The sequence below is a fragment of the Plecotus auritus genome (assembly GCF_963455305.1).
Source record: "Plecotus auritus genome assembly, chromosome: 5".
NCBI lineage: Eukaryota > Metazoa > Chordata > Mammalia > Chiroptera > Vespertilionidae > Plecotus > Plecotus auritus.
Window position 1 is genome coordinate 159,433,190 of NC_137776.1, and position 27,863 is coordinate 159,461,052.

Here is a 27,863-nt window from a genome sequence, read left to right on the forward strand (position 1 = left end):
AAACATCAACGTGAAAGAGACACATCAACTGGTTGCCTCCCGCATGCATCCCTACCAGGGCCAGGGATTGAGCCTGAAACTGAGGTATGTGCCCTTGACTGGAATCAAACCTGCGACCCTTCAGCCTGCGGGCCAATGCTCTATTCACTGAGACAAACCGGCCAGGGTTCAAGCTCCTCATTTATAGAGATAAGAGCACCTTCCTCACTGGGTTATTGTGAGTATTAAATGACCCAATCTAGGTCCCACTTGGCAAATAATAAACTTTCAGTGAATGTATTAGATTTTTGGCTGCTGCAACAAATTACCACAAACTATTGGCTTAAAACAGAAGAAACTTATTCTTGTGAAGTCTTGGAGGCCAGAAGCCCAAAGTCAAAGTGTGGGCAGGTTCAAGAGGAGAGTCCTCTTTGCCTCTTCCTGGACCTGGTGGCTGTCAGCATTCCTTGGCTCAGGGCTGCATCACTCCAGTCTCTCCCTCCATCGTCACAAGGTCTTCTCCTCCTCTGTCAAATCTGCCCTGTGTGTCTCTTTCAAGGATTTATCATTGGAGTACCTACCTGGGTAATCCAGGATTATCTCTTCACTCAAGATCCTTAATGTGGTCATATCAGCAAAAGACTCTTCTTCCAAATAAGGTCACATTAACAGGTTCAATGGACATGGCTTTTGGAAGGCCATCATTCAAACCACTATAGTCAACATGGGCAATTGTTACCATAGTTTAATTGCTGCTGCTTCCAGCAGCTACAGTTAGGCATGAGTTGGGGGGATGGAGTGGGGTGCTGCACCAGTTTTCCAGGTTTCAGCTCCTTGGGGTTGGCCCCATTTTACTAAAGCCTTTGCCAGGCTGGGGCAGGAAATTCTGCATATGAAGTTATAGTGGCCACATTATAGCACTTCAGTCTGTTTAAATTTCACTAATCTGAGAAAAACGAAAAGCACTCTCGGCCCCAGGCACCTGTTGGGAGCCCCCTGTCCATGTTGTTTCTTACACCTGGGCAGGCACACCTGAGGAAGCATTTTCACATTTGTCCCTCACTGCAACCTAGAGAAGGAGGTTGTATTAGCCCATTTTGCAGGTGAGAAAACTGAGACTGAGAGGGAAAATTACCCGAAACTACCATTCATGGCAATTATAGACAATAGTTCAGGGGAGAGGGAAAAAAAAACTTGTCATTGATAATAACCACAATAACCACAGCCACTATACTTTATTAACTGGATGCTTTTGCTAGGCCCTCTGCTCAGTATTTTATGTCTACTGTCTCAGGTTATTTTAAAAACGCTGTCCAGAAGTAGGTGGCATTATTCCTATCTTACAGATATGGAAACTGAGACTCAGATGGGTGAAGTGTCTTGTCCAAAGTTGCACAGCTTTTCTATGCTGAGCTGGGATTTGAAACTAGAGCTGGCTGAGTCTTTCTCCCCAACACCATGCTGCTGGGAGATCCTTTTCCCAGCTCTGAAAATATGTTAGGTCTGCCAAAATGAGAGCAGTGGCTGCCAGGTAGCCAGCACGACCAGAGCCCCCAACCCTTCCAGACCTGCTCAGAAGATGAAGGCCATGCGAGACTATCTCTTGCGGTAGTAGAGCCCTGTTCCTGATAGCTAATGGGCAGTGCTGAGTGAGGTGGTCAAGACAATGGGAATAGAGAGGCAGATGTGCCCAAGGTCAGAGAAGGCTGTGATGATCAGGGTGTGTTCCCTGGAGTGGGTCAGCCTTGGGTTGAGGTGACATTCCTGGAGAGGAGCAGAGAGAGACTCAACTTTTTGCATCAGACAGATGAGGGTTTCAGTCACCATTTCTGGGACCCAATAGCTGTGTTCCTGTGGGCAAGCTACTCAACTTCTCTGTGCCTCTGTTCCCTCATCTGTAGGTTGGGAACAGTACGACTAGGGTTGTAGTAAGGAATGAAGGCTGTGAATTAGCATCACCTAGGGAGCTGTGCAGACTCAACATGCCCACGCCACTCCTGGACCAGCTGACTCAGCATCTCTCAGGGTGGGCCTGGCATTGGTGTGTTTAAACATCCCCTGATCCGTGCAGCCAGGGTTGAAACCACTGCTCTGCAGGTAAAGTACTTGGTGCCCTGGACACAGTAAGGGCTTAATACACAGGAGCTACTAGTATGCGTTTACTCATACATTCATAAAATTAACCTCTATTGGGCACCTACCTGTGCCAGCTTCTGTGCCAAGCCCCAGGTATCGCCTGTCCAGGTCAGTTGTTCATATTTATTGATCAGCCACTTGTAGCACTGCTTCCAAGAAAATGAGTTAATTGAGTTCAACACTTGGTGAAGACATGAGCCAAATTTGATATTTGGAGGTTTTACTGACAAGAAGAAAATATAGAAAATGTACCCACATCAGAGAGACTGAAACCCTGTGTGTAGGAAGTGCAATCAACGCTCTCCAGACCATTAAAGAGGCATCTCGGGAAGAAAGAGTGGGCTGCAGACTCTGTGGGCCCCTAGGCAAATGTCTTCCCCGCGGCGCCCCCAATTCAACATCCGTTACATCGAAGGGGTTCAGTGGGTTGATTTTAACTGCAGGTTTGTTTCTTCACATGAGGCTGTAATCGGAACCCAATATATTAAACAAACTAAGTCTGAATTGTTTGGTGTGAGTGTGCGTATGAGGGCAGGTAAGTGTGCATGAATGTGTGAGAGCTTGAGAAAGTATCCATGCATGAACATGTGTGAGTGTGTAAGTGTGAGTGTGAGCATGTGAAGGTGTCAGTGTGCATGAGTGTGGGATGAGTGTGGGTGAAGATGTGTGTTTCTGTGTGTTATGTGTGAATGTGTGAGTGTGTGTTGTGAAAAGGCTATTCTATGAGTGTGTTTTTACGAGTGTGAATCTGTGTGTGAGTGTTGTTAGGGGGCCCAGGGGCAGGCCTTCTCCTCAGCCCCCCTTCCTCTTGCCCGTGGCCCTCTCACTGCCCCTCCCCCTGGCCCTGGGGAATGCAGTTTGAAACCCTCTGGTCCATTGTCTGCACTGACCCTGCCTGCCCGGGTTCCCTGTCCCCTTCCAGTGCCCACCCTGGCGGTTTTCGGGAGCCGCAAGTTGTCGGATGCCCTCTTCCATCAGGTCATCGAGTGTTCCTGTCTGGTGCCCCTCGTGTGCCCCCGTCAGGCCCCCTTTCCCCCAGGCCCGTTTTCCTCGCTGAGCCCTGGCCAGCCCTCCAGAGCCGCCTGCCGGGGAATGACTCATTCCAGCTGATGTCATCCTCAGGATTCAAGGCCCTCGTCACACTCAAAGAGTCCTTGTTCCCCAGATGGAAAAGGAAGGCCCATAAATCCAGAGCAGTTGACTACAACGCTCTTCCCAGATGCCCGAGGCTGCTCACGTCTGCCCACACCTGCCAGCTTTAGCCATGCCACATGGGGCAGCGCGCGTGGTCCCTGATACGGTTCCAGACCCAGGTCCTCAGAACGGAGGTTTGGGCAGGGGGCAAAGGAGGGCTCTGAAGACCCTCACCTCAGCAAGACAGCAAGACCCACGCATGCTTCCTGAGGCTTGTGTGACTTGCATGGGAGCCAATTGGCGGGGGGGGGGGGGGGGGGGGGGGCAGGGGGGCGGGTGGCGAGCAGACCAGGGTCTCAGAAGGAGGGTATCATACCACACTCTCTCCAGGCTAGCCTCCGCAGTTCCCTAGTCACTGGGACTCCTTATCTAATGATATTATTAGTTCTTTCCGTGGCTGTGAGGGGAACTGGCAAGGGTGTGCGCGTGCCTGGCCCACAGCCAGCCGGGTCCAGTTGGCCAGGACTCACACTGGGTCATGAGTGTTCTGGGCACAGCCCTCATTGTGATTCTCCCAATGATGCTGTGAGCTCACTGCATAGAGAATTGAAGTGACATGTTCAAGGTCATCTACAGTTAGTGTCAGACCCAGGACTCAAGCCTAGGTCTGTCTGACACCAAAGCCCGAGGGGTTAACCCAGGGGTGGGCAAACTTTTTGACTCGAGGCTTAAACTGGACCGGAGGATCCGGAACAAAAGCATGGATGGAGTGTTTGTGTGAACTAATATAAATTCAAAGTAAAGGAGCGGAGAGGAGAGCAAGAGAACCGGATAGAACAGCCAGATCCGGCCCGCGGGCCTTGTTTGCCCAAGACTGGAACCGTTAACCCTTACCGGTGGCTGCCAACTGGAGAGGGCATCAAACTCACCCAGGCCCGGCCCTGGAAGACTCTGCGTCCATAGGGCCAGGCAGGAGGAGCAGAACTTTGACTTTTTAAAAGCTCCCCAGGTGACTCTGATGTGTGGCCAGGGCTGGAATGTTCACACCAATCTCTACCACCGATTGAGATTTGAATCCAGACTCCAGTTGCTTATTATCCTCATGACCTTGGAGCAGAAATTAACTTCTCTGAGCCTCAATTTTCTAACCTGTAAAATGGTGATAATAAAATTATCTACCTCATAGAGAATCAGTAGTGAAGATGAAATGATTGGCAGAAAGCTCTTTGGGCGGTGCCTGTCGCACAGCAAGCCCACAGTAATCTTAGCTGCGGATTCATTGTTTCTTGTCATTCATCCATAGGTCACCCTTGGCTGAGGACTGAGAGATGAGTCTGCAAGGTCCATGCCCAGTAGCCCATCTCTAATCATAACAGACAAGGAAGGGGACTGACCACCAGACTGAAGTGAGGGTGTTTGCGTGGAGGGATAGACAAGAACTAGGGGGACCCAGAGATGTGCAACCCCTTCTCTCCCAGGTCACAAGGGAAGCCTGGGAGGCAGTGGGCTGTAACGGGCAGAGCCCAGTGTTGGGTCTTCAGTGCTGGCTCCTGCCCTGGGACCTTGAGTGAGTTACTTCCCCTGTCTGGGGCTTGATTCTTTCCTCTGTGAAATGAGAGCATGATCCCTGCCTTGTCCTCCTCCTGGAGGAAGGAACAGGTGAAAGGAAACCGGAGAGGGTGTTGGGTGGGGACCTTCCTTCTGGGGCTCTCAGCTGGGCCCAGCTCTTCCAGCTGCTGGGCAGGGCAGCCAACTGCAGGGCCCACACCTTGCCAGGCTCTGCCCGCCTCCAGCTCCTTTCAAAAACATCCTATTCTCAGTTTAGGCCAGAGGCCTAAGGGAGTGAGTGAGAGAGAGAGAGAGGAGGGAGAGGAGCTCACACAGTAAGTTCATTGAGCAGGAAAATTCCTATGCTATATATGAAAACCGGAAAAGGGAAGGAGGCGGTCTAGGTTTACATGTAGAAAAATACTCTTCTGTAGTTTGGAAAAATGAGGTCTTTCATTGTTGGCAAGCCCAGGTCTCCCTTCTAGGTCGATCCAGGATTTTTTTTCCCTGGCAGGGAAACGGTTCTTTTTCTAAGAAATGCATTGGAGGTAGGTTTTTCTAAGAACCCTCTTGCAGCTTTACTGGGTGCAGACGGACCCCATGCAGCATAAAATCTGTTGTGTTCGTTTTCCTCGGGAAGGGAATCAGGTAGAGCCCAGAGTCTCTGGGGACTCCAGCCTGGGTGGGGTGATGTCTCCTTCTAGGCGGAGCTGTGACATTTTCCTGGGCACATCACTCCTGCCTCTGGCCAGACTGCTCTGTCCAAAGCCAAGTGGGAGGGCTGGGTTTGTCCTGATCGCTGTTGGAGTCATTCCTTCCAGGCCTGAGGCTGTGGGCTGAAGGAACCACAGTGAAGGGTGGTTAGAGAAATTAGACGGGAGATAAGGAAAATGCAGAATTGGAGGCCCTCTGACCTAGCAAGGGCGTTTGGAAACCCTCTAGTCCAAGATGAGGAACCTGAGGCTCAGAGAGGAGCGGGACTATGCCTCCCAGGCTGGCCCACCGCGCTGTGCAATATCTGAGAGACCATGATGTGGAGGTTGAGGCTGACTTGTGTACGGTCCCAGAAAGCAGAGCTAGGCCCAGCCAGGTAGGTGGGAGCTGCAAGGAGATATGCCTGAGCTCATCAGGAGAAAGAGCTCCAAAGACTTCGATCTGTCCAGCAGGGGTCAGCATTGCTGTGGGGGAGTAAGCTCCCCAGCAGTGGAGATGTGCAAGCATAAACCAGATGGCCTTTCAGTGGGTGTATGGCAGAGGAAACTCCTTTTCTAGATGGTGAGCTGCTCTTTGTGTATAGAGTCTAAGGCTTGCTGAACTCTCCAGGGAGGTGGGAGGAAGGGAAGACATGGGCCAGGAGGTCTGACTTGGATACAACTAGAGTCTCAGGGGCCACCTCCCTGTAGGGGTAGCCAAAGGGAAGGGAAAGAACAGTCCTGGGAAGATACAACAATGACCCCTCCCAGGCAGGACAGCCTGAGGAGGAGCGAGGAGGGACACGGAGGTGGGTTCTCTGCGGCTCCCTCGCTCATGCTGCTGGCCCCAAAAAAGGCAGTGGGAACCTCCTCTCTATGCTGGGACTGCGTTTAGGGAAACCCAGGCCAGAAGAGCCCTGCTGGGGTCCCCAGGGCAGTCACCCCAACTTTGCCTGTGTACCCTTAGTCTGTTGGCTCCAGCCCCTGGCCGTAGCAGCATGGGGTCCTCTGGACCTCCTGATCCTGTCCCCAGGGAATACACCAGCCAGCTCAAAGGAGTCAGCGTGCCCCTATGAAAGCTGACTGAAGTGTCCTGTGGGTCCTCACAGCCACAGGTGGGAATGAGAGACGTAGGGAGGGGCGTCTTTTGTTTTCCCAGGCAGCTGGTGTAGGAAAAGGACAGGATGGGAGGCAGGCACCTGGATTCTCGTCCTGACTTGGCCCTGCGTGACCTCAGACTTGCACTCCAGACCTCTCTCTCTCTAACTCTGTTGCAGCCCCCCCCCCCACCCCCATCTCCCAAGTTTCCCCAGGCACAGATTGAGTATCCCTCCAAGCTGCGACCCTTCCTTGGTTTTCTTAAAGGTGCAGTTCTCCATATGGCCGCCAGGGGCCACTGCCATGCACAGTCCTGGGATGTCCTCAGCCCCTCAGGTTCTGCTTGTCTGGCTTCTCTGCAGTCCTTGTTGACCCAGAGCCAGAGAAACGCTTCTTAGCCCCTTCTGGCCTTAAATGCTAACAAGCGGGAGCACTGGGTTTGGGTCCCGGATGCCATCTGTGAGCTGGAGCTTTGCAAAGCCAGATAGAGTTCCCTAGGAGGTCAGACTCCAAAGCCCAGGACCCCACAGATGGACAAGCTGAATCAGCCCATTACACAGAACGAGAAACTGAGGCCCAACTGGGGAGGAGAGGCGCCAGATATCTTGGAGTCCAGAGAGGAGGAAAAGAGGGGGGTATTTCCAGCAGTTTTTCACCTCCTTTGGGTGGGTCGCCGTTGTCTGTGTGGAAGGAGAACCCGAACCCTGCCTTGTTTGTTTCTTTATTGCTAGGATTTTGTCCTAGTTTCCATGGAAAATGGCTTTGTACCCCTAGGAGGAAAGTCGCACCCTGCGGTGACTGCTCAGATTTTCCCCTTCCTGGTCCATCTCTGAAGCAGTCTCATTCCTCTCCCTGTGCCCTTGGGAGGGGCCGCCCCAGAGAGGTGTTCTGGAACCGAAGTCTTTAGGGGAATGAAGCCCCGTGGCATCCGTCCCCTTTCCTTCGGCCACTTTGCTGAGTGCCTGCTTTGTACCAAGCCCTGATGGGGGTCATGCCTGTGGCTCTGTGTGTAGGGCAGGGGTGGGACTCTGGTGTCTTGGGGTGCAGCTGAGTGAGCCTGGAAAGAATCAGCTATGAGAATGTGAGAATATGAGGAAGGCTGTTACTAATAGAAGAAACAGCACGAGCATAGACAGACACAGGGAAAGGGGGAGGATGAGGAGATGAACAGAGGGTGTCTCGAATGGAATTTCGACCTCATCCATGAAGGCTTTTTGAACTTGTGAGCAGATGACTGCTACCTGGACACCTGGACCGTGAGCTTCCTCACCACCTGCATTCTAGGTTCAGCTCCATATCCCAGCACCACACAAGGCACAATGTGAGGGCTTTATAAATGTTATCAAATTAATGAGTTCGAAAAGCATGTTGAAGAACCCCATTGCAAATAAAGTTATCCCTACCCATTAATGGCATGAGATTGAGATTGAGGTCAGATTCAGCCCCAGGAGGTGTTTTAAAGGCACTGAAAATACATAGGCTATGTCAGAGTGGATACAGCCCTGAGTCTATCTTGTATGACTCCTTGATACACAGATGGGAAAACTGAGGTCAGGGAGGGGAAGCAGTTTGCCAAAGAGCACAGATAGAGTCGATGGAAGAGCCGAGACTCCCCTGAAGCGTCCTGCCTCCCTGCCTGGACCCCCTTGTTGCCCCATGGCTGTGTGCATCCTTGGGAGCCTCCTGGGTCCGTGGACCGGGCATCCTGGAGATGGCAGGGAGCCTGGAGCATGCAGTGAGGTCCTTGTTAGACATGGGACCTCCAGCCTGACCTCACTAACCTTTATTGGGGCTTCCGTCTCTGCCTGGCACTTCCCATGAGGCTATGCATTTTAGGAATATTATTTTACTCAAGTTACGCAATGTCCTCTGAGGTAGGTACTATTATCTGGGGAGAAGGGTGGTGCCTTCCCGTGAAGGGCCCCGAGGTTCCTGAGGCCAGAGTTCTATGATCAGCCCCCCATCAGCATGCCCCCCTCCAGTCTGCCCCTCCAGGATGGTAGGCTATCTTCCCACCAGCTCTGACCTCCACCCCCAGCTCCCGCCCAGTAGGGAGCCATTCAAGGACAAGCCTATGGACCAAATTGCTGGGCCTGTTTGTCTTGGCTCTGGCTCCCCTCCCCTCCCCTCCCCTCCCCTCCCTGGTGGCCGCCTGAGCAGGTGGCCCTTCTGCCAGAGGCCAAGGGGTTGAGCCAGCAGGCCCAGGTGCAGCCCTAAGCACAGGTCACTCCAGGCCAGGGGTTGCTCCCCGCCACTGGACAATGCCATGGGGACAATGTGTGTGGAGCGAGGTGGGGGCTGCTGAGAGCAGGGCTGTGCTGACTTGGGGCTTCCTCTAGATTTGTGTTTTGGCTCCCTCTGCGGCCGACCCAGTGGAAATAAGACCTTGCAGCTGGTGCCTGCACACTAAGTCTCCCCGTGCATGTCAGGCCTGGGCGGCAGGGGCACCAGCTCAGGAGACCTGTGACTGCACGTCCCCCCAGGCAGAACCACACCTCCCTCTGTCCATCCTTTAGATGCCCCATCTGCTGCTTCCTGGCTGCGTCTCCTGGTGATGGAGTTCTCTTTCTGACCACCGACTCTCTGTCTGTTAAACCAGGGTAGATTTGGGTGTGTTTTTTTTTAAAGCAGGATCTGTCTGAGACCAATAATTCCCAGAATTGCCACATGGAAGCCTGGGCTGTGTTGCTTAAGCAGGCGTCCCGGTGGGAATGTTTCAGCCCCTGCCCCTGACCCCCGAAGCCCCACCTGTCCCTGGGACGCCCTGGACACCACCTGCAAATAAATGACCGTGTGAAAGGCTCTGGCCCACTTGCTCCTCGTGGAACCTCACATCCCCCAAGCCCGGGGCATCCCTGCAGAAGAGCTCCCCCTCCTGTTCTCAGTAGGAGAGAGAGGGGAACTGGAGGAAAAGCTTTCACTGGTCAAAGGAAGAAGAAAGCAGGCTGTCAGCAGGGTGCTCCCCGTTTTGTTTTGTTTTTATCTTTAAACTGTGGAGGGAGAAAAGACATCTCAGTGGGGTGTTTGCTTTTATTTCTATTTCTTTTCACTCTCTCTCCTCCCTCCTCACCCCCCCCGCCCCGCCCCCCCACCACCACTTATACAGAGATGGGCTACATCTGAGTGAGTAAAAGCGAGAAGGTTTTGTAATGTGCAAAGGGGGATGGAAGGAGTGAATGTCTTTTAAAATAGGTCAGTGTCTATATTTTTCACACCATGTACGAAAAGGAGGAAAGAGTATCCAGTGAAAAGAAAAGTCTGATAATGATTCTATTCTGTACCTTATTTACCTAATACATCTTGTGGATTGTTTCATGTTAATAACTAAGGAATCACACCTTTTTCTTTTTAATCCTCACCCGAGGATATGTTTATTGATTTTGGAGAGAGAGGGGGGGAGAGAGAGAGAGAGAGAGAGAGAGAGAGAGAGAGAGAGTGAGAGAGAGAAACATTGATTGGTTGCTTCCCATACACTCCCCAATGGGGGATCAAGCCCAACCTGGGTATGTGCCCTGATCGGAAATCAAACCCTCATCCTTTTGTTGTATGGGATGATGCTCCAGCCAACGGAGCCACCTGCCCATAGCTGGAACCACACCTTTTTTAAAAATATATTTTTATTGATTTTAGAGAGGAAGGGAGAGGGACAGAGATTTAGGAACATCAATAATGAGAGAGGTCATTGATTGGCTGCCTCCTGCCCACCCCCCACTGGGGATAGAGTCCACAACCTCAGGTCCTGACCAGGAATCAAACCGTGACTCCTGGTTCATGGGTCGATGCTCAATCACTGAGCCACTTCAGCCGAAATGGGATCACAGCTTTTTAAAGGCTGCATTGTATTTCATTGTAGGGATAAATTAAATAACTTGTTATTTATTTAACCATGTTGCAATGAATATTCTTAGTCATGCTTCACATTTCACACATGTAACTTTATCTGTTAAAACATTCACAGAGGTGTAATTACTGGATCAGAGAGTACCTGTGCACTTGTGATTTGGATAAATATCGGCAAAGTGCCTCCCACAGATGTTACACCAATTTCTCTCCCCGTAGCATGGCAGGAGATGGCCTGTTTCCTCCAGCCCTTGGCAACACGGCATGTTAGCCAGTATTTTATCTTCACCGAGCTGATAGGGAAATGGTATATCTTTGTAGTTGTAACGTACATTTCTCTCATTCTGAGTGAGGTTTCTTTCGCTGTGGAGAGAATTTCTTATTCTTTGCCCATTTTTCTCTTGGGTTGTTGCCCTCCTGCTTACTCATTGGCTTCGTGTATCTGGATAATTACTTTGTGGTTTGTATTATATATAGCAAATATTTTTGTCCAATTTGGGGATTTTATTTTACATTGTGGGGATTTTTATTTTGCTCTCCAGAATTTTAAAAATTTCTATATAGTTAAATTTAACCAGATTCATCAATCATTTTATTTATGCCTTCTGAAGTCTGTCATACTTTAATTAATCTTGGTTTTAATGCATGTTGCAAACTGGAGAGAAAAACTGGATTGAGAATCAGATCCAAGTTCATAGCCAGCAAACCCCTTCCTTCTTTGAACCTCACTTACACCTTCTGTAAAAGGAGCGGGTTGGACTTCATTCATTCATTCATCAGCACTGGGCCCGGTGCTCAGAACACAGAGATGCATGGTGTGGGCCTTGTCTTCATGGTCCTATGGTGAGAGAGACAGGTCCCCCAAGAGTGAAATGCAGTGTGCTGGGGGCTATGGTAGAGGACCCAGTGTGCACTGAGGGGACATCTAATATAGCCTCAGGTAGGGGAGGAGGAGGTGTAGGTGTAGGAGGTGCGACAAGGTGTTTCAAGGGAGGTGAGATCAGGCTGAGTCTTGATGGAAGGAGTTATCCTGGCAAAATAACTGAGTGGTGTGGGCCTGGGTAGGGTGGGTGACAGAGGGAAAGCATTCAAGGAGGACCTGCAACAGCATGGGGCACTGGAAGGGAATAAGAAATCAACGTGATTTCTGTAGTTGGAAAGCCCCATGGGCCTCGCCCAAATCACATCTCTCTGCCTCCCCTAAATGTTGGCAAGAACGCACTGCTGGTGGGCATGTAAAATGGTACAGGTGCATCTTAAATGTTCTCACCACAAAAAAGAAATGATGATTACCTGACATGCCCTAGGTGTTAGCTAAAGCTAAGGTGGAAATCATATTGTACTACATAAATATATCAAGTCAACACATTATATACACCTTAAAGATGCACAATGCCATATGTCAATTATGTCTCAATAAAAAATGGCACAGTTGCTTCAGGGAACATTTTATTTATTATTTATTTATGTTTTAATCCTCACCCCAGGATATTTTTCCCCCTATTGATTTTTAGAGAGTGGAAGGGAGGGGGAGAGACACAGAGAGGGAGAGAAACATTGATATAAGAGAGATGCATCAATTGGTTGCCTCCCACACATACCCCAACAGGGTCCAGGGATTGAGCCTGCAATTCAGGTATGTGCCCTGACCGTAATCAAACCTGGGACCCATCAATCTGCAGCTGACGCTCTAACCCAGCCTTGGGCAAACTACGGCCCACGGGCTGGATCCGGCTGTTCTATCCGGTTCTCTTGCTCTCCCCTCCGCTCCTTTACTTTGAATTTATATTAGTTCACACAAACACTCCATCCATGCTTTTGTTCCGGCCCTCCGGTCCAGTTTAAGAACCCATTGTGGCTCTGGAGTCAAAAAGTTTGCCCACCCCTGCTCTAACCACTGAGAAACCAGTGAGGGCTTTCAGGGAACATTTTAGCAACATTCAGTGAAGTTGTGAGTGTTCCCCTTATCATCCAATAATCCTACCCCCAGATGGTGGAATTACCTGTGCAGGTAAATACACACGAGGAGACATGTATAAGAAAGTCCATAGCAGTCATGTTTGTAGTATGATGGAAACCTCACTTTCCATCCACGGAAATCCATTATGGCTATTTGTACCATAGAGTACTGTCGTTAAAACGTAAGTCACAGAGCCCTGTTCATCAACAAAGACAAACCTCAAAAACACAGTGTCGATTAGAGGGGAAAACGTGCCAGAAGCGTACACGCAGCTTGCCAACATGTATATGATGTTTAGAGGTAGGCACTGGTCCCACATTGTGTTAGAGACACATCCTCACCTAATGAACACACAGAGTCTGCGTGTGAATGGTACACTTCCACGTCCCCCCAGCGGCTGCCTCAGGGCGTGGCAGGGGAAGAGGACTGGAGAGTTTATGAGAGCTTCGGCTGAATTGATATTTTCTTTCTTAAGCCAGAGGGGTGTGGGGGAGCACATGCTTATTTCTCATATTAGTCTTTAAAAATTTTTAAAAATGTATCTATGTTACCCAGTATTTCCCCTATTATCATTTCAACATGTAATCTATGTAAACACTATTAATGAAGTGTTTTGCATTCCTTTGTCTAAACTAAGTACTGGAAATTGGTATTTTACCCTATGAGACATCTCAGGGGGGCAACCACCCTTCAGGAGCTCACTGGCCACGCTTGGCTAGCGGCGGCTATTCTGTACGGTGCAGGTTAACACGCCTCAGGTCGTCTCAGGTGACCTCTGCGGTCCCTTCCTCGTTTCCAAGCATAGTTGAACATATGTGTGAAACGTGGCCTCTCTCTCCCTCCCTGCAGAACCGGCTTCCCAGGCCCACGTGGACCTCATGGAGATCATTGGTCTCCCGCTGTCCCCATCCGTGTCCTTTGTCACAGGCTATGGTGGCTTCCCAGCCTACAGCTTCGGACCTGGCGCCAACGTGGGCCGCCCGGCCAGCGTCCTCATCCCGCCCACCTTCTTCCGGGACTTTGCCATCAGTGTCATCGTGAAGCCCAGCAGCGACCGGGGCGGCATGCTCTTTGCCATCACGGATACCTACCAGACGGTCATCCACCTGGGCCTGCAGCTCTCGGCCGTGGAGGACGGCCACCAGCGGGTCATCCTCTACTACACAGAGCCCGGCTCCTCCGTGTCCCAGGAGGCTGCCGCCTTCTCTGTGCCTGTCCTGACCCACAGGTGGAACCGATTTGCTGTGATCGTGGAGGGCGAGGAAGTGACCCTCCTGATGGACTGCGAGGAGCACAGCCGCGCCCCCTTCCAGCGGTCCGCCCGGGCCTTGGTTTTCGAGCCCAGAGCAGGGCTCTTCGTGGGCAGTGCAGGAGCCAGGAAGCTGGAGAAATTCATCGTGAGTCCAAACCCTGCAGATCAGGGAGGCCGCTGGACACTGTGTAGCTAACATGAGCGAATATACTTGTTATTATTCTACCCTTAAGTCCTCAAAGAGGCATGCATGCACCGTGGGAAAAACGCTAGGCTGGAACCCAATACCTGGTCCCAGTACTGAGTTTTCAGTGTCGCCTGATGGGTTAGACCCGTGGTCGGCAAACCGCGGCTCGCGGGCCACATGCGGCTCTTTGGCCCGTTGAGTGTGGCTCTAACACAAAATACCATGGCCTGGGCGAGTCTATTTTTGAAGAAGTGGTGTTAGAAGAAGTTTAAGTTTAAAAAATTTGGCTCTCAAAAGAAATTTCAATCGTTGTCCTGTTGATATTTGGCTCTGTTGACGAATGAGTGTGCCGACCACTGGGTTAGACAGTCCTGGGTCCTCTGAGCCTCTCTGTGGTCTCTTATCTGGAAGTGGGGAGAAGACAACCAAATCATGGGGTTGTAGAGTCAACCGAGAGGGCCTGTGGGGAAGCACTTTGTTCATTTATGGAAAGAGGGGGTTTGGTAGAGCCTTCGGTTATGTGTGTCTTTGGATAGGGTGGCCGGTGCAGTGATTTCTGCGGAGGGTGCAATAAGCCGGAATGCCTGAGGGAGAGAGCCTCTCTCTCTCCTTTTGGACAATGTGCCCTGAAAAAATATCAGAAAACGAACTTTACCGTCAGAATGAGCTTTTATGAACAAGCCATTCTAAAGAAAACCCCTACGTTATTTAAGCAGCACGTGGACTGGCTTCGGGCTTCCTGATACGAGACCGTACCGTGGGGTGGAGTTTGGGTTTATCGGTGGTGGGAAGACTGAGATTTTTAAGAAGTTAAAATCCAACGAACAATTCTTAAACCCTCGCTCTGGGTGGGTTGTAGAGAATGAGGTGTCGGGCGTGGGGAGAGGAGGAAAGTGTGGAGGGAGGGAGGTGGGCTGGCAGCTCTTCTTGGGTCGAGGCTTCTAGCCGAGAAGCTTCCGGCCGCAGGGGAAAGACCGGTCTGGAGAGGGAGACATGCATTTAGGGCCTGCCCCTGACAAGCTGGAGACCTGGGAGCAGCTAGGAGGCTGCTGTGTTAGTCTGTGCTTTGAACACAATATTCCCCAAGGGGTCTCCAGACAGTGGGGCTCAAATTACATTGGCTCAAGCAAAGACAACACCCCCCCCCCCAAATGAGCGCAGGCCTACGGGTGGCTTGGTTTGCTTGTCACAGCCAGCACCGCCCTGTCACTGGTTCCTCTCTGTTACAAAAACAATCATGTTTCCATGGATGGTTGTACTATAAACGTGCAAGCGGTGGCTTCTGACCTCTCTGCTTTTCCCCAGGGCTCCATACAGCAGCTCACCATCCACCCTGACCCCAGGGCTCCTGAGAAGCGATGTGAAGCTGAGGAATCCTCGGTGAGCTCCCCTCCCCGCCTCCCCCCTATACCCCCCGCCCCCATACAGTGGGCTCTGCAGCCCCAACAACCCATCTGCCAGGGAAAGGCTGGGCGCCCAGGCAATTCTTCATCCCCAACGTCATGGAGCCTCTAAAATCTCTCATCTTGGCAAGTGCTGCCTCAAGTCCTATTTTGGGCTTTTGGGCTGTATTTTATTATTTGTAAGAGCATCAGCCATCTCTTTGGTGTTTGTGGTGGGGGGGGGGGTGTTTTTTTCTAAGGTGTTAGGTGTTTCTGCAGCTGAGGCAGTCAGTGGCCTGGTTTCCAGACTTCCTGCCAAGAAAGGGTGTCAGGATTCTAAAATCGAAGCTAAAACTCTAAGACACCCTGGGTGTAAATTCCTCTAAGAGGGAACCTAAATTTAGTTTTTATGCTTGGCAAATGAATCAGTTCCTGAGATGGAAGTGGGGTGGTGGGCCGGGGAGGAAAAAGATAGGTCCTTTCCCCCATCCTCCCTCTGTTCCTTCATTCCTGTCTTCACGGGATACCGAGCACCTGCCAGGTGACAGACCTGGGGGGGATGCTGGAGGTAAAGGGATAAGCCACACCTACCACCCAACTCCAGTGACAGTGCAGGAAGGTGAGAGAGGAGGAGCCAGAGCAGGTCAGAGAGGAGTCAGTGCCTGACCAATGACAGGCAAGTGGTGGTGAGAGGAAGAGGAAAAGGCCTTCCAGGCAGAAGCCATACATGATGCAGGACGTCCATCGCGTGATGCAGAGTGTGGCAGAGCTCTGCAATGTCTGTTCCTCTTTGGGTGGTATCAACCCTCAAACAAAACACGAGCTGATTTCATTTAGTTAGTAAAGACGAGTTAGAGTTAGCTGGAAAGCCTCCGAGGTGGGGGTTGGCTCTGTGAGCATGTCCGCACTCCTCGAGGCTGGGGTCCTGGCCCAGCATGTCTGTGAGCTGAGAGGAGGGAAGCCGCACGTGTCCGTGTGCCTCCATCTATGCATTGCTGTGACTACTGAAAAATATTGGAAAAGTAGGCACAAGGCAAGAGTCTACAGCACCCAGGCTCCTTGACTGCCATTAGATGGCTAATTATGAAGATGAGGTGGCAACAGGAAGGCTTACTTCCAATGTAACTGCTCCCAATGTAAAATTCCTGTGACAGCCTTGCAGATTGCGAGTGCCTTTTGAGGGAGATTGAAGGGAACCTGGACAAAATGCAAGTAGGTATGTTAGAGAGACTGTAAATGGATTGCTGTGGGTTTTTTTGTTTGTTTGAGCAATAAAATGTGGAAGGAAACAAAAAGAATAACCAAGCATGTGTACCATGCACGTGCTCTCTCGATTTCACTCGCCCTGTCTCTGTCTGTGTCCCTCTCTGATACACACACACACACACACACACACACACACACACACACACACGCACACATGGTCCTCCATCGGAGGCAGTTTCCCTGACTTTCCAGTTGTAAACTGCGCCCTCTACCTGGTGTCATTTGCCTCCACACAGGCATCAGGAGAGGCCAGCGGGCTTCAGGAGACAGACGGAGTCGCTGAGATCTTAGAAGCCGACACTTATACTCAAGCCCCGGTGAGTTCTGGGGTGCCACCAGGTCATCTGGGTCAGCTTTTAGGGACCTGAGAGTTACTGGAGAGTGCCTGGGTCTGACCACTTTGTTCTCAGATCGGTGACGTCAATCATCAGCTCATCTGGGGAGAGCAGGAGGGTACTGGCCAACAGGGCATTTTGCAAAACCCCGGTGCATGGGAGCACCAGTGACCCGAGTGCTACCTGTGCGGCGGCATGAGAAGGCCGTCCAGAGGCAAACATTGTGCTCTGCTGCCTCCCAGCTCTGTGACCTTGGGGAACTTGCTCAGCCTCTCTGAGCCTCAGCTCCTCGTCCATAAAACAACAAGCCTATCTGGTGGGGTTGTTGAGAGGGTTAGATGAGATAGTGCAAGGCCAGATCTCAGACCCATGCGTGGTATGAAGGATGTGTCCCTGAATGGTGGCTATTGTAACATTTGCTTACTCAGGACTCTGGCTATGAGAAGGAAGTCAGGGCCCCCCTCCTGCAAGTTGCTAAGTCCTCCCAAGAGCTAACTTCTGAGCCCATGGCAAAGTCAGCCATCCTCCCAGAGGCCAGGCCTCCACCCTCCTGGGAATGCGCCCTGTGTCCCAGACGAGGAAGTGGTGTTGAAAGCACTGAGTCAGACTGGGGAGACACCAAGGAGCCCGCTTTAATGAAAACAGCTCGCAGTGTCTGAGTCACTGAACACAGAAGCAAGCCCAGCAATCTCAACTGTTCTGGCTCACTCTATAAACTCATCTCTGATCGAAGAGCGGAGAGATGGAAAGAAGGCAGAGGCTATACATTATAGACCTCTGGCGACAGGTGTGGCGGGGAAGGACGGGACCATAGTCTGTTAGTGCTGGAGGGATTTAACGGTCACCTCTTAAAGGTGCCCTTTCTACAGATGGGCAAGCCGAGGCCCAGCAAGCGGAACAAAACTGGCTCTCAGGTGCATGGGCAGAGCTGAGGCTATATCTCAGCCAGGGTTCAAGCCATGCCTTTGAGCTGCTGGCCTGGGTGATGGTGCCAGTTCTTGGGCAGCTTTGATGCAGGAAGTCAAGGGTCCAAAGTGGCTACCTTGGCTCTGAGCAGTGCTGCAATCCTGTGTGCCCATCAGCCCTTGGCCACTCCATCAACATGTCCAGGGCACAGAATGGTCTCTTGGGCCTTCTAGCCTGATGCTGCCCCCCCCAGTGCACCAGTTCACAGCAAGGGTGAACTCAGGCAAAGATGCCAGTAACCCAAGGTGGCCCTGGGAGAGGGGGAGCAGGCTTTGAGAGCATGAGATGATCAGGAGGGAAGGGCTGGTCAGGGAGATTTTTCTAACGGAGGGGGCATTGGAGATGGGCAGCTTTGGACAGAAGTAGAGAAATGGTAGGGGAGGGAAGAGGACCAGCATTTTTCAACACCCACTGTGTGGCTGGTGCTTTGTCTATATGGCTTAATTGAATTCTTGCAACAACCCTGCAAGGGAGATGGATGCTCAGAAGGACAGGGTGGCTTTGCCAGGATCACAGGGTGGTGGAGTCAGGACCCTAGCTGGGCCTCCTGTCCTGCGCCTGGGTAGGCAGTGAGGGCAGATGTGGGTGTGCATTGCAGTGGGGAATGAGAACAGAATAAATCCCCAAAGTGTCTGGAGAGGTGAAAAAGTCATTTGATGGGCTCGGTGGTCTCTGGGGCACCCCAAAAACTTTCCTTCCCAGATTCCCCAACCCCACTCTCCTCAGTGGTTTTAAGGGAACCGGTATAGATTGGAGTCCCACCAAGTGTGAGTTTAACTCTGCCACTTAGCACTGGTTGTTGACCGGAAGCCAGTGACTTCACCTCCTGAGCCTCGGTTTCCTCCTCGGTTAGAATGGTGCAGGTGGCTTCACAGGGTTAGTGAGAGAGTAGGATGAATTGACCCGTGAAAAACTCATGGGCTGGTCCTGGCACAGGCAGCTCTCAGTGAACTTTGTGGATGCTCCTATTGACTAGAGGCTATTTGTGAAGGTTGAGGTGATGTGTTAGAGGGGCCCGTTTCTCTTGGGACCCCCTCCCCATGCCAAACCCTTGTGGCTGCCCTTAGTCCTTAAGAGAATTGTGGCTCTGGGCCTGGAGGTCCTGGAGCTGCGGTCTTGAGGCTCAGTCTGAGAGCATGTCCTGGGTATCAGAACCTCCTGCACTCCCGCAGAGCACTCCCTCCCTCCAGCCTCCTTTGCAGGGCCGGGTTTTTCCATTCATTCCCCAGAGGATGCACTGAGGCAGAGAAGAGTGTAGCATTTTGTCCGAGATTGCCCAGCGGGGAGATGGGAGGGCGAGTCCCCCAGGGAGGGACCAGAATGCACTCGGTCATGTCACCCTGAGCTGGGACTTCCCCTTTCACCATCTCCTGGAGGGGTTCCATGGCTGCCCCCCTCCAAGTTGGGGGAATTTCCCTCTCGCTCTCAGACGTTCCCCTCCCTCTCTGTCTGGCTTCTCTCTGGGGGATGAATATTACTTCCCTGTCCTCATCCTTTCCAACTGCCACCCTTCAAGACACAAGCCATGACCTGAGAACTGAATCATGGCCTTAAACAGCCAGCCCCTCCTCACCTCCTTCCCCATTTAAGGCAGGAGTCCCTGCTACCCCATTCTTCCCCCTGCTAAGTCAGCTTCTGCTGACACAGCTTTCCATTTCTGGAAAGTTCTATCTTATGCCGAGTTAGAATTAATATCCCTGTAGTCCTCAGCCCTAGCTGTGCATCCAAGTTGTGTGTGTTCTGTGGTGGGGGCGGGGGGGGGGGGAGAGGGAGGCGAGAGACAGTGAGATGGGGAGGTCTTTAAAAAAACTCTTGCCTAGGCTGATAGTCAAACTCAGAATGTCTGAAGTGCGGTCCAAGAAGCTGTACTTACCAAAAGCTTTGCAGGTGATTCTGACCCACAGCCAAGAGAACTTCCAGCCACACCCAAATTCTCACAGTTCTCCAAACACACCCAGCACTTTCCCCTTGTCCACACCTTCACTCCTGGGTTCTGTCTGCAAAGAGAGCCCTTTCCGCCCCCTCTGTGCCTGGCCAGTTCATACTTGTCCTTCAGGACCCCGTCCGCACGAGGCCATGGCCAACTTCCCTCCCCGCACTTGGCTCTCACTTCTGCTGTCCCATGTGTCACATTCAATCGCCGTTTGTTGTGTCTAGGTCTGGGTCTGTGTGTCCCCGTAGCTCAACGGTTTGAGGACAGCCACCCTATCTTAGTTATTTATTTCCATATCCCTAGGCATTAGCCAAGGACCTGGCACATAGTAAGGCCTCGGGAAATATGTGTTGGATATGAGTGTGGGCTCAGCAAATCACCACACTTTTAATAAAAAAAGTCTTAAGACTCAACATTCTTATTTTGTCACCGACCACACTGTTCTCCATCCACACTAACCCCCGAAAACCAACCACCAAGGGTCAGCTCCCCAGATTCACGCTCTGCCCTTGAGCAGGGATTTGTGGCCCCCTTCTTATGAGATTCCAAAAGAAGTTTTTGGTCGACAGACTGGAGTCCGTGATTTCATATAACTCAACCTTTGCCACCTTGAGTTACAGAGCTCAGCCCACCCTTACCTCATTTATTGTCCTGCGTTTCCTGCATCCTCACCTGCCCTACCCGCCTCGTCTCAAAGCTCAAGTCCGGGGTAAAGTGACTTCACTTCCAACCACCGGCCTTGCTCCAGGCTAGAGCCAGGAAGCAGAGAGAGGGAGTGGGGGCTGGATCTTTGGTGAGAAGTCTTGCCTTGGGCCTGGGCCATCTGTGGGGTGTTAGGCTGGGGAGTGTACTTTGGAGAGTTCACCCTAGTGCCAATGAGAGTACGGGTTTGGGGAGCTGAGATTAGGCCAGGAGACCAGGAGATTGCACTGAAAAAACCCAGTGAGGCAGGAACCAGGGTGGCATTGTGGGAGCAGAGAGCAGGGACCACCCCAGGAGGGGCGGTGAAGGCCTTTAGGACTTTCCCATTCCTCCCAGCTGCTTGGTGACCTGGCAGGGGAGTAAGGACCCTGTCGTAGGCAGTTCCTCTCCTCTTCCTGCCGGCATCCCCTGATGGTCTCTGGAAAGGTGACCATTAGACCCATAAACACCCTCTCTGCTTCCTGGCTCTGTCCCCCTGCTTCTGTCCTGGAATCCTCACCAAGCACAGGTTGTCAGACCCAGACAATGCTGTGTCCTTCGTCATTTCAATGCCTTCTTCCACCCTTGGTTTTGGAAGCTGTTTTCATTCTTCAAGGCCCAACTCCTGGAAGACTTCTAGCCCCATATCATTTATTTTTCTGGAGATTTTACAATACAATAAATGATATTTTTTTAGCACACAAATATTTCATATTCATCATTTAAAAAACCCACAACTGTAGATAACTAAAAAGATAAAACAAACATCTTTAATACCAGAGAAAATCACTATCGAGGTGTTGTTCTTTCTCAAACTTTAGGATTCTAGTGATATTGACACATTGGTGGGCTCATACTACGGCCCTGTGCTGAGCACCTCCATGCACTTTATACCCTGTAAGTAGTTATCATTGGCCCCATTTTACAGAGGAGGAAATGAGGCTCATGAGGTTATATGACTTACCCAATATAACAAAGTAAATAAGTAGAGAGCTGAGATTTGACCCAAGATTGATTGTCAGAACTGAACCATTAGATTCTAAGAATCATTAGATCCATAAAAACCCTCCTTGTTCTGATGGACCAGAGATTCATTGTTTATACACTAGATTGTGACATTAAGGAAATGATTTTCTGTTATTAGTCAGGATAGGTAAGTGATGGCTGCAGTCATAAATTAATCCAGAAGTCTTAGTATCTTAATTGTTTCTGGTTCACATCACAGGTCCAATAATGGTCAGCCGGATCCCTCCTTTCATCCCCCAGCCCCTTGAGCTCAGAAAGGGATGAGACTATTTGAACACTGGCAAGCCCTGTCTCTCCGGAGCCTGGGTCTGGGGATGATGTCATGACCTTTGCTGACCCGCCCCCCCCCCCCCCCACCCCTGCCAATCAATTTTTCTGCTAGATCTCTGAACTGCTCTGTGTTTCCCACTGTTGGGGTTTTTTGTTTGTTCCCTTTTTTCCTAGTTGGTTAAGGAATTAACTGGCTTTGGAAAAGCTACACAGAAGCTGAAGTGTCCAAGAAAGGGAGCCACACCCATCTCTTATTTTCAGAGGCATTCATGACCAGCGCACATCTGGGATTGGATTTATACAGCGTTCACTGAATGCAGCCTACTTCATTCACTTGTGTGTTCATTTACTCATTCATTCCTTGACCTAATAGATCTTTATTGACCACCTCCTCTCTCCCAGCCTGGGATACGGGAATGTGGTCTCTGTGCTCAGAGAGCTTCAGGCAAGTCTGGCAGAGTCTTGCTGTAAACAGAACAGAATTAAATGACTCCTACATGCACCTTTTTCAGGGCCTGGAGGGTTCAGTGATGGCCCAGGTACACAATAGGCAGGTCTAAGCTTTCTTCTGGGTTTACTCAGAACTTTGTGGATATATGACTTTCTCCAGTGATATTATTCACTGCCCTTTTTCCCTGCTTTCCTGCCAAGTAAATGTTTTTGGGTCTCTCTCTTTTTTTTCTTCCTTCAGCCTAAAGAAGCAGAAATTGAACCCATTAACACACCTCCAACTCCAACCTTTCCCTCTGAGGATTCGGAACTTTCTGGGGAGCCTATATCTGAGGGGACCCTGGAAACCACCAACCTGACTGCCATCCTGAACAGCAGTGCTGAGCAAGGCAAGTCCTGGGGGTGCCTTCGCATATGGTGGTTTTCTATTGAGTGATGACTGTGTGTCAGCCTGGGTGACGTATGGAACATAGAGCACCTCATTTAACCTTCTGCCTTTGATAAACAAGGTGGGGAAATCAAGTCACCCAGCTGAGGCTCTATGGCTTGTAAATGGCAGAGATGGCTTTTAATTTTGTAGAGCTGAACTTTTAATCCCCAGACTACTCCGCCAGAAGGATCTGGGGTTTAACAGAAAAGCTTGTAATCATTGTTGCTGCTTATTAAGTACCTACTGTGGGCCAAGGGTTTACATACGTCATCTCCAAGCCCAATCACACATCTCCAAGTGGCTATTATTAGCCAGTATTTTACAGATGGAAAAGCCAGTGCTTGGAAAGGTAAGTGACATGCCCACAGTCACACAGCTCCTGAGTGGTGGGACAGAGCCAGGGCCTAGGCCTCACTCCAGAATCCCCACTCCTCCCAGCTTTGGCCACAGACTCCCTGATTCTCAGAGGGCCGGGCCATCTAAACTCCTGTGTGGCACATGTGGGAAAACCAACTGATGACCAGAGAGGGGCAGGCCCAGGAGGTCAGCAGCAGGCCCTGGGGCAGTCCGGCCTCTTGGCTCTCCATCCAGGACTCCGGTCCCTGCCCAGCAATACCAAAGAGCGCTGGCAAAAACACAGCTTCTGATGTGACCCCCAGGCAGCAGCTAGTCTTGTGCTCAAGGCATGAGATCGGCCTGCGTGTTCTGCCCTTTATCAGAGGGATAACTGTTTCAGACCAAAGTTAGAGCCAGCGCCATTGCACTGAGATCTAGGTACAAGGTCTGAAAACAACCCAGATGCCCACAGTTGAGGGACTGGTTGAGCAAATTATATTTCATTCATATGTGCAGCCCTGAACTTGGTGATGCAGAGATTGGATGGCCCAGGGACATGCTCAAGGTGTACTCCACTAAAAAGCACCTTTCAAAACTGTATGTGTGCTATGACCCTAGTTTTGAGTATGTTATTTATATTTACATCTATCCATATAAAACAATGTGTGTGTGCGTCCATGTGTGTGTGCTAGAATAATATACAACAAAATGCTATGAGTAATATTTTCTGGGTGGTAGGATTGTGGATGGTTTTAATTTTTTTGTTGTTGTTTGTAGTTCAATAGTTTACATGTCTTTTACAATCTTACATATCATTGTTCTTTTTACTTCTGCCATCAGTAAATGAATGTTATTTTAATAACTAAACTTGGGAAGTCTGTGGTTGAGAGAAGGTATGCAGTACTGAACAGAAAAAATTGTCTGATAATTTAATAAAGTCATAACACAGCCAAGGAGTGAGGGTGTTGCTGTGGAAAGACTGTGGGGCTGGCCGGGAGCAGACAGTTTGGACGGAAGCCGTCTCAGCCACCTTTTGGCCGCCGGGCCTGGGCAAGTTGCTTAACTTTTCCAAGCTTCAGATTCTCTAACTGTCCACAATCCTCCGTGATGAGAGGATGTGGAAGTGGTGCATGGACTGCAATGCTGTTCTCCTGGGTGGAATTGGGATTTTTGAGGACAGGAAAGGAGGGGGCAGAGACTGTGGGGCCCTGGGGTGAGGGCCTCTTCTAGACTGAGGGGTAAGTTCAAAGGAGGTGGGAGCCAAATCCAGACGGGGACCCAGATCCAAGCACAACTTGCCTGTTCCCTGTGATCAGCCAGACTCCTTCTCTAGCAAACAAAAGGCCAAACAAAAGCAACGGGACTGGCTGAAATGTTCCCATTCTTGTTGGGTAGAATGTTCAGATGGTGAAGGAAATGGGCCTGAACCCGGAGAGCCCGGTCCCAGGCCAGGGGAAGCCACCCAATAGTTTTCTTCAAGCTTCCCTGAAACCATCTTGCCCCAGAGCACACAGTACCCTCACCTCCATCCTCCAAGAGATGGGGACTCTGAGGCTGGGGTCTGGCTAGCTGCTTGCACAGTACCCCCTGGTGGTAGCATCTGGAAGGATGCATGAGAGTTACAGGATGTGCGTGTGCAAAGGATGCCTTGAATAATGCAGCACCTACCTGCCCTCTCCCCTCCACACACATACACACTGTTCATAGTATGGGGCATGCATGAACACAGCATGTGTGCAAATGTCTGGGCATGGGACAGATTGACCTGGCTTCAAGGGCTTCTTCCAGCCACTCCCTCTCTGTGGGGTCTGTTTCTCCTCTGCAGAATGGGGTTCATAAATAAGGTGCTAACATGTGGGTCAGAGCAGGACACACACGGAGTGCTTTGATAGTGGGGAGACTGAGAATGTGGGGTTCTGTCCTGACTCTGCCCACCAGCTTTGAGGCGGCGGGAAAGTCCTTGTAGGTAGTTGAGATAGGCTAGTGGGAAAATTAAATGAGGGAAGGAATGAGACATGCTTAGCCCCGGGTCCAGCATGTAACACACATGTATTCATGTTACATAATTTCTTTTTCTTTGCTTTAGGACTCCATGTGTTTTTTAAATTGCAAAAGAAATGTGTACTTGTGGTAACAGTTTAATCAATGAAGAATTGCATGAACCAAAAAAATAGTAGTTTTTTCCAGGAGGAAACCAATATTAAATATTGAGGTTCAGCCAAGTGTGTGTTGTTTATCTACACACACACACACATCCATATATATCTACATATTATATGTGTTATATAGTGACTATATTAATTATATAATGTTGATAAAACATGAATACTCATATGTAATTGTTTTCCCTTTACAAATATAGAAGCACTCTGACAATGAACGAACATGTATCCATTGCTAGCTCTATGCCAGGTGCTGTCCTGGATGCTCTCCTTGCATTAATGTATTTCATCCTTGTAGCACATAATGAGATGGGAATTATCCCCAGTTTACAGATGCGGAACCTGAGGCACAGGCTAAACGACTCGCCAAAGCTGGGTTCCAGCCCTGCAGTTGTGGCAGAAGCTGTGATGGAAACTTCATGTAATACTGCCTTCCGTTTGCTCAGCCAGCCCCGACTGTGGGCGTGTGGGTTGATTTTTGACCTGCTACCTAAATCTCGGTGCTCCGACGTTGGCTGTAACTTCGGTCTGAAATGATTACCCCTCTGAAAAAGGGCAGAGAATGCAGGCCGATTGCAGGCGCAGGCCTCGGGCACATGTAATACTGCCTTGGTTTTTTTCTTATTTTCTCTTAATCCTGTATCCTTGGCATCCTTCCAAGTCAGTGGGTGAAGAGGGAGCTCTTCTTTTTTCAAGACCACAAAGTGCAGTTATTAATTACAGAACGCCTGCTCCCCAGGGTCTGGTGACATCCTGAATGACACTCTGGAGGAAGTCCATACTATGAACCGGGTCCCCATTACAGATCCTGGCTCGGGGGATGGGGCCTTCCTTCATGTCACTGAAGAGGTGAGTGAATAGTAAATTCCATTTGCTATGTCAGTGGTATTTTAGACTTGATGGTGACTTGTATTGGGCACCCGAGGGGGCCACTCGGGTTTTAGTTGAATATGGTAGAGACTGCCTCCCTCCTGCTGGGACAGGGGCAGCAGGAGTCCCAGGGCTCCAGAGGCCCTCCAGGATGCACCAGGGCTAGAGGGAGGGGGACGCAGCTAGTCCTCACACCTGCCTGGGATGAGTGCTGGGTCCTCACCATGGCATCTGCCTCCCTCCCACCCAATTGGGAAGATGCACAGCCTCTTCTGTTCTTTGAACCCTTGTAAGACGGAATCAGATTAGTTACATGCGTGTCCACTCTGTGGTTGGGTAATTGGCTTTTATACCCGCAAAGCCAATTTGTAAGATGCTGGACACAGTTGGATACCAAAGTTAAACCAATGTATTTTTCTCACAATGGCCCACAGGGTCAGCTCATCCTTTCCACTGTCCTAGGATGAAAATCAGATATGCTCAGACTCTCCAAGTCACTGTCTGATAACAGCCTATTTTCAAAGCCCAGTTCAGTATAATATAAAAAATGCAGTCCCTTTGTCTCCCAAATTCCATGGAGTACGTATCCAGCTCACCAAATGGTTTGTAGTGAGCAGAAGAAAGGGGGGAAACCACTTAAAATTCTCTCCAAAGGAATTCTTACTCTCCCAATATGAGGTATTTTCCTTTTCTTATATAACCCGGAGGCAGGGGGTGAGGCTAATTTCCCTTCATGGTCTCTCAGCGCATCCCACATAAGTGGCCTGGTTTCTTCTTTTAGCATGTGGAAGGCACCCGATGACGGTGGAATTGTACTTAACTAGTACAATTAATTAGTTAGTTGTACTTAATTATAAAGCCCTTTGGGACTTTAGCTGAAGTTGTGTCAGAAAGAGTCTCATTTTACTAGTAAAATCTGTAACTTCAACTTCTCTCCTTTTTTTGTATGTGTGTTTGGTTTTTTTTACAATAATTCTTCAAGCACTTGATATGTTATATGAAAAAAAGGTCCTGTTGTCAAATAAGGTTAGGAAATGCTCCACTTATTTCTTCCTTATAGGCTCTGAGAAATCCTGCAGCAAGGTAATCTATCTAACTTTGATAAGCTTCCAGTATCCAAAAGAACTACACTTTTGCAAACAAAACAAAACAATCCCCAATTAAAAACAACCAACACCTTGGGAAACTGAGATCAAACATAGTCAGTTTGGTAGCACCAGCAGTCAAAGCTGCTCTACGTCCATTTCCTGCAACTGCTGTGTAACCTTCCGGGAAGGGTGTGCATCCTGAAGGAAACTAAGTCACAGAGAAAGAGGGGAAGCAGGTGTCAAGGCTGAGAGGACGAGGAGGATGGAATTGCTGCCTGCAGGTCTCAAAACACTGTCGTGGGCAAAGACTTTTCTCTTGTTCCTTTGACTTCTGGATGGGCACGTGGGAAGGTCGCAGGGAGGCAGATGTGTCCAGATAGAGGTGTCGAAGCTGGAGCAGGCTGGCTCAGGAGGCAGTGATCTCCCAGCCACCGGTGCGTGCAGTCTCTTCTGTCCCTGGGAGGCTGTGCTTCTGGGACTATCATTGGGCTGGGGTGAGGTCCAGGTAAGAAAGTGCTCGGAGGGAAAGAGGCTACAGAAATACAAGTTGATAGAGAGGTGTGGACAGTCTGTTCTCTCCAGCCACAGGCACTTTGATCAGAGCCGTGGGCCCAGTGACATGGTCCCTCATGATGTCTTTGTTTCAGAGTCCACACACTGAAGAAGATTTGGCAACAACAGTAGCAGCCAGAGAAGCCAACGTGACCATCAGCACTGCCTGGGAAGCTGAGGTGACTGTCAGCACTGCAGGGGAAGCCGAGGGGAGCAGGGTGCCCACCGGGGGCTCCGCCCTCTCCATGTCCACCCAGGACCCTGGGGAAGGGGCCACCCCAGTAAGTAGC

At 50.4% G+C, this 27,863-nt stretch overlaps 1 protein-coding gene across 1 annotated transcript in view; it reads left to right on the forward strand.

Moving 5' to 3' along the window:
• Positions 1-27,863, forward strand: part of COL15A1 (collagen type XV alpha 1 chain) — a gene marked incomplete at its 5' end in the record, with an annotated part of 100,049 nt that overhangs the window by 21,773 nt on the left and 50,413 nt on the right. Inside the window, 6 exons of the mRNA XM_080668315.1 lie at positions 13,237-13,784; positions 15,132-15,206; positions 16,711-16,791; positions 22,377-22,524; positions 25,803-25,912; positions 27,669-27,854. Of these exons, the coding sequence (XP_080524441.1) occupies positions 13,237-13,784; positions 15,132-15,206; positions 16,711-16,791; positions 22,377-22,524; positions 25,803-25,912; positions 27,669-27,854 (1,148 nt within the window). The remainder of the gene's footprint in view (positions 1-13,236; positions 13,785-15,131; positions 15,207-16,710; positions 16,792-22,376; positions 22,525-25,802; positions 25,913-27,668; positions 27,855-27,863) is intronic.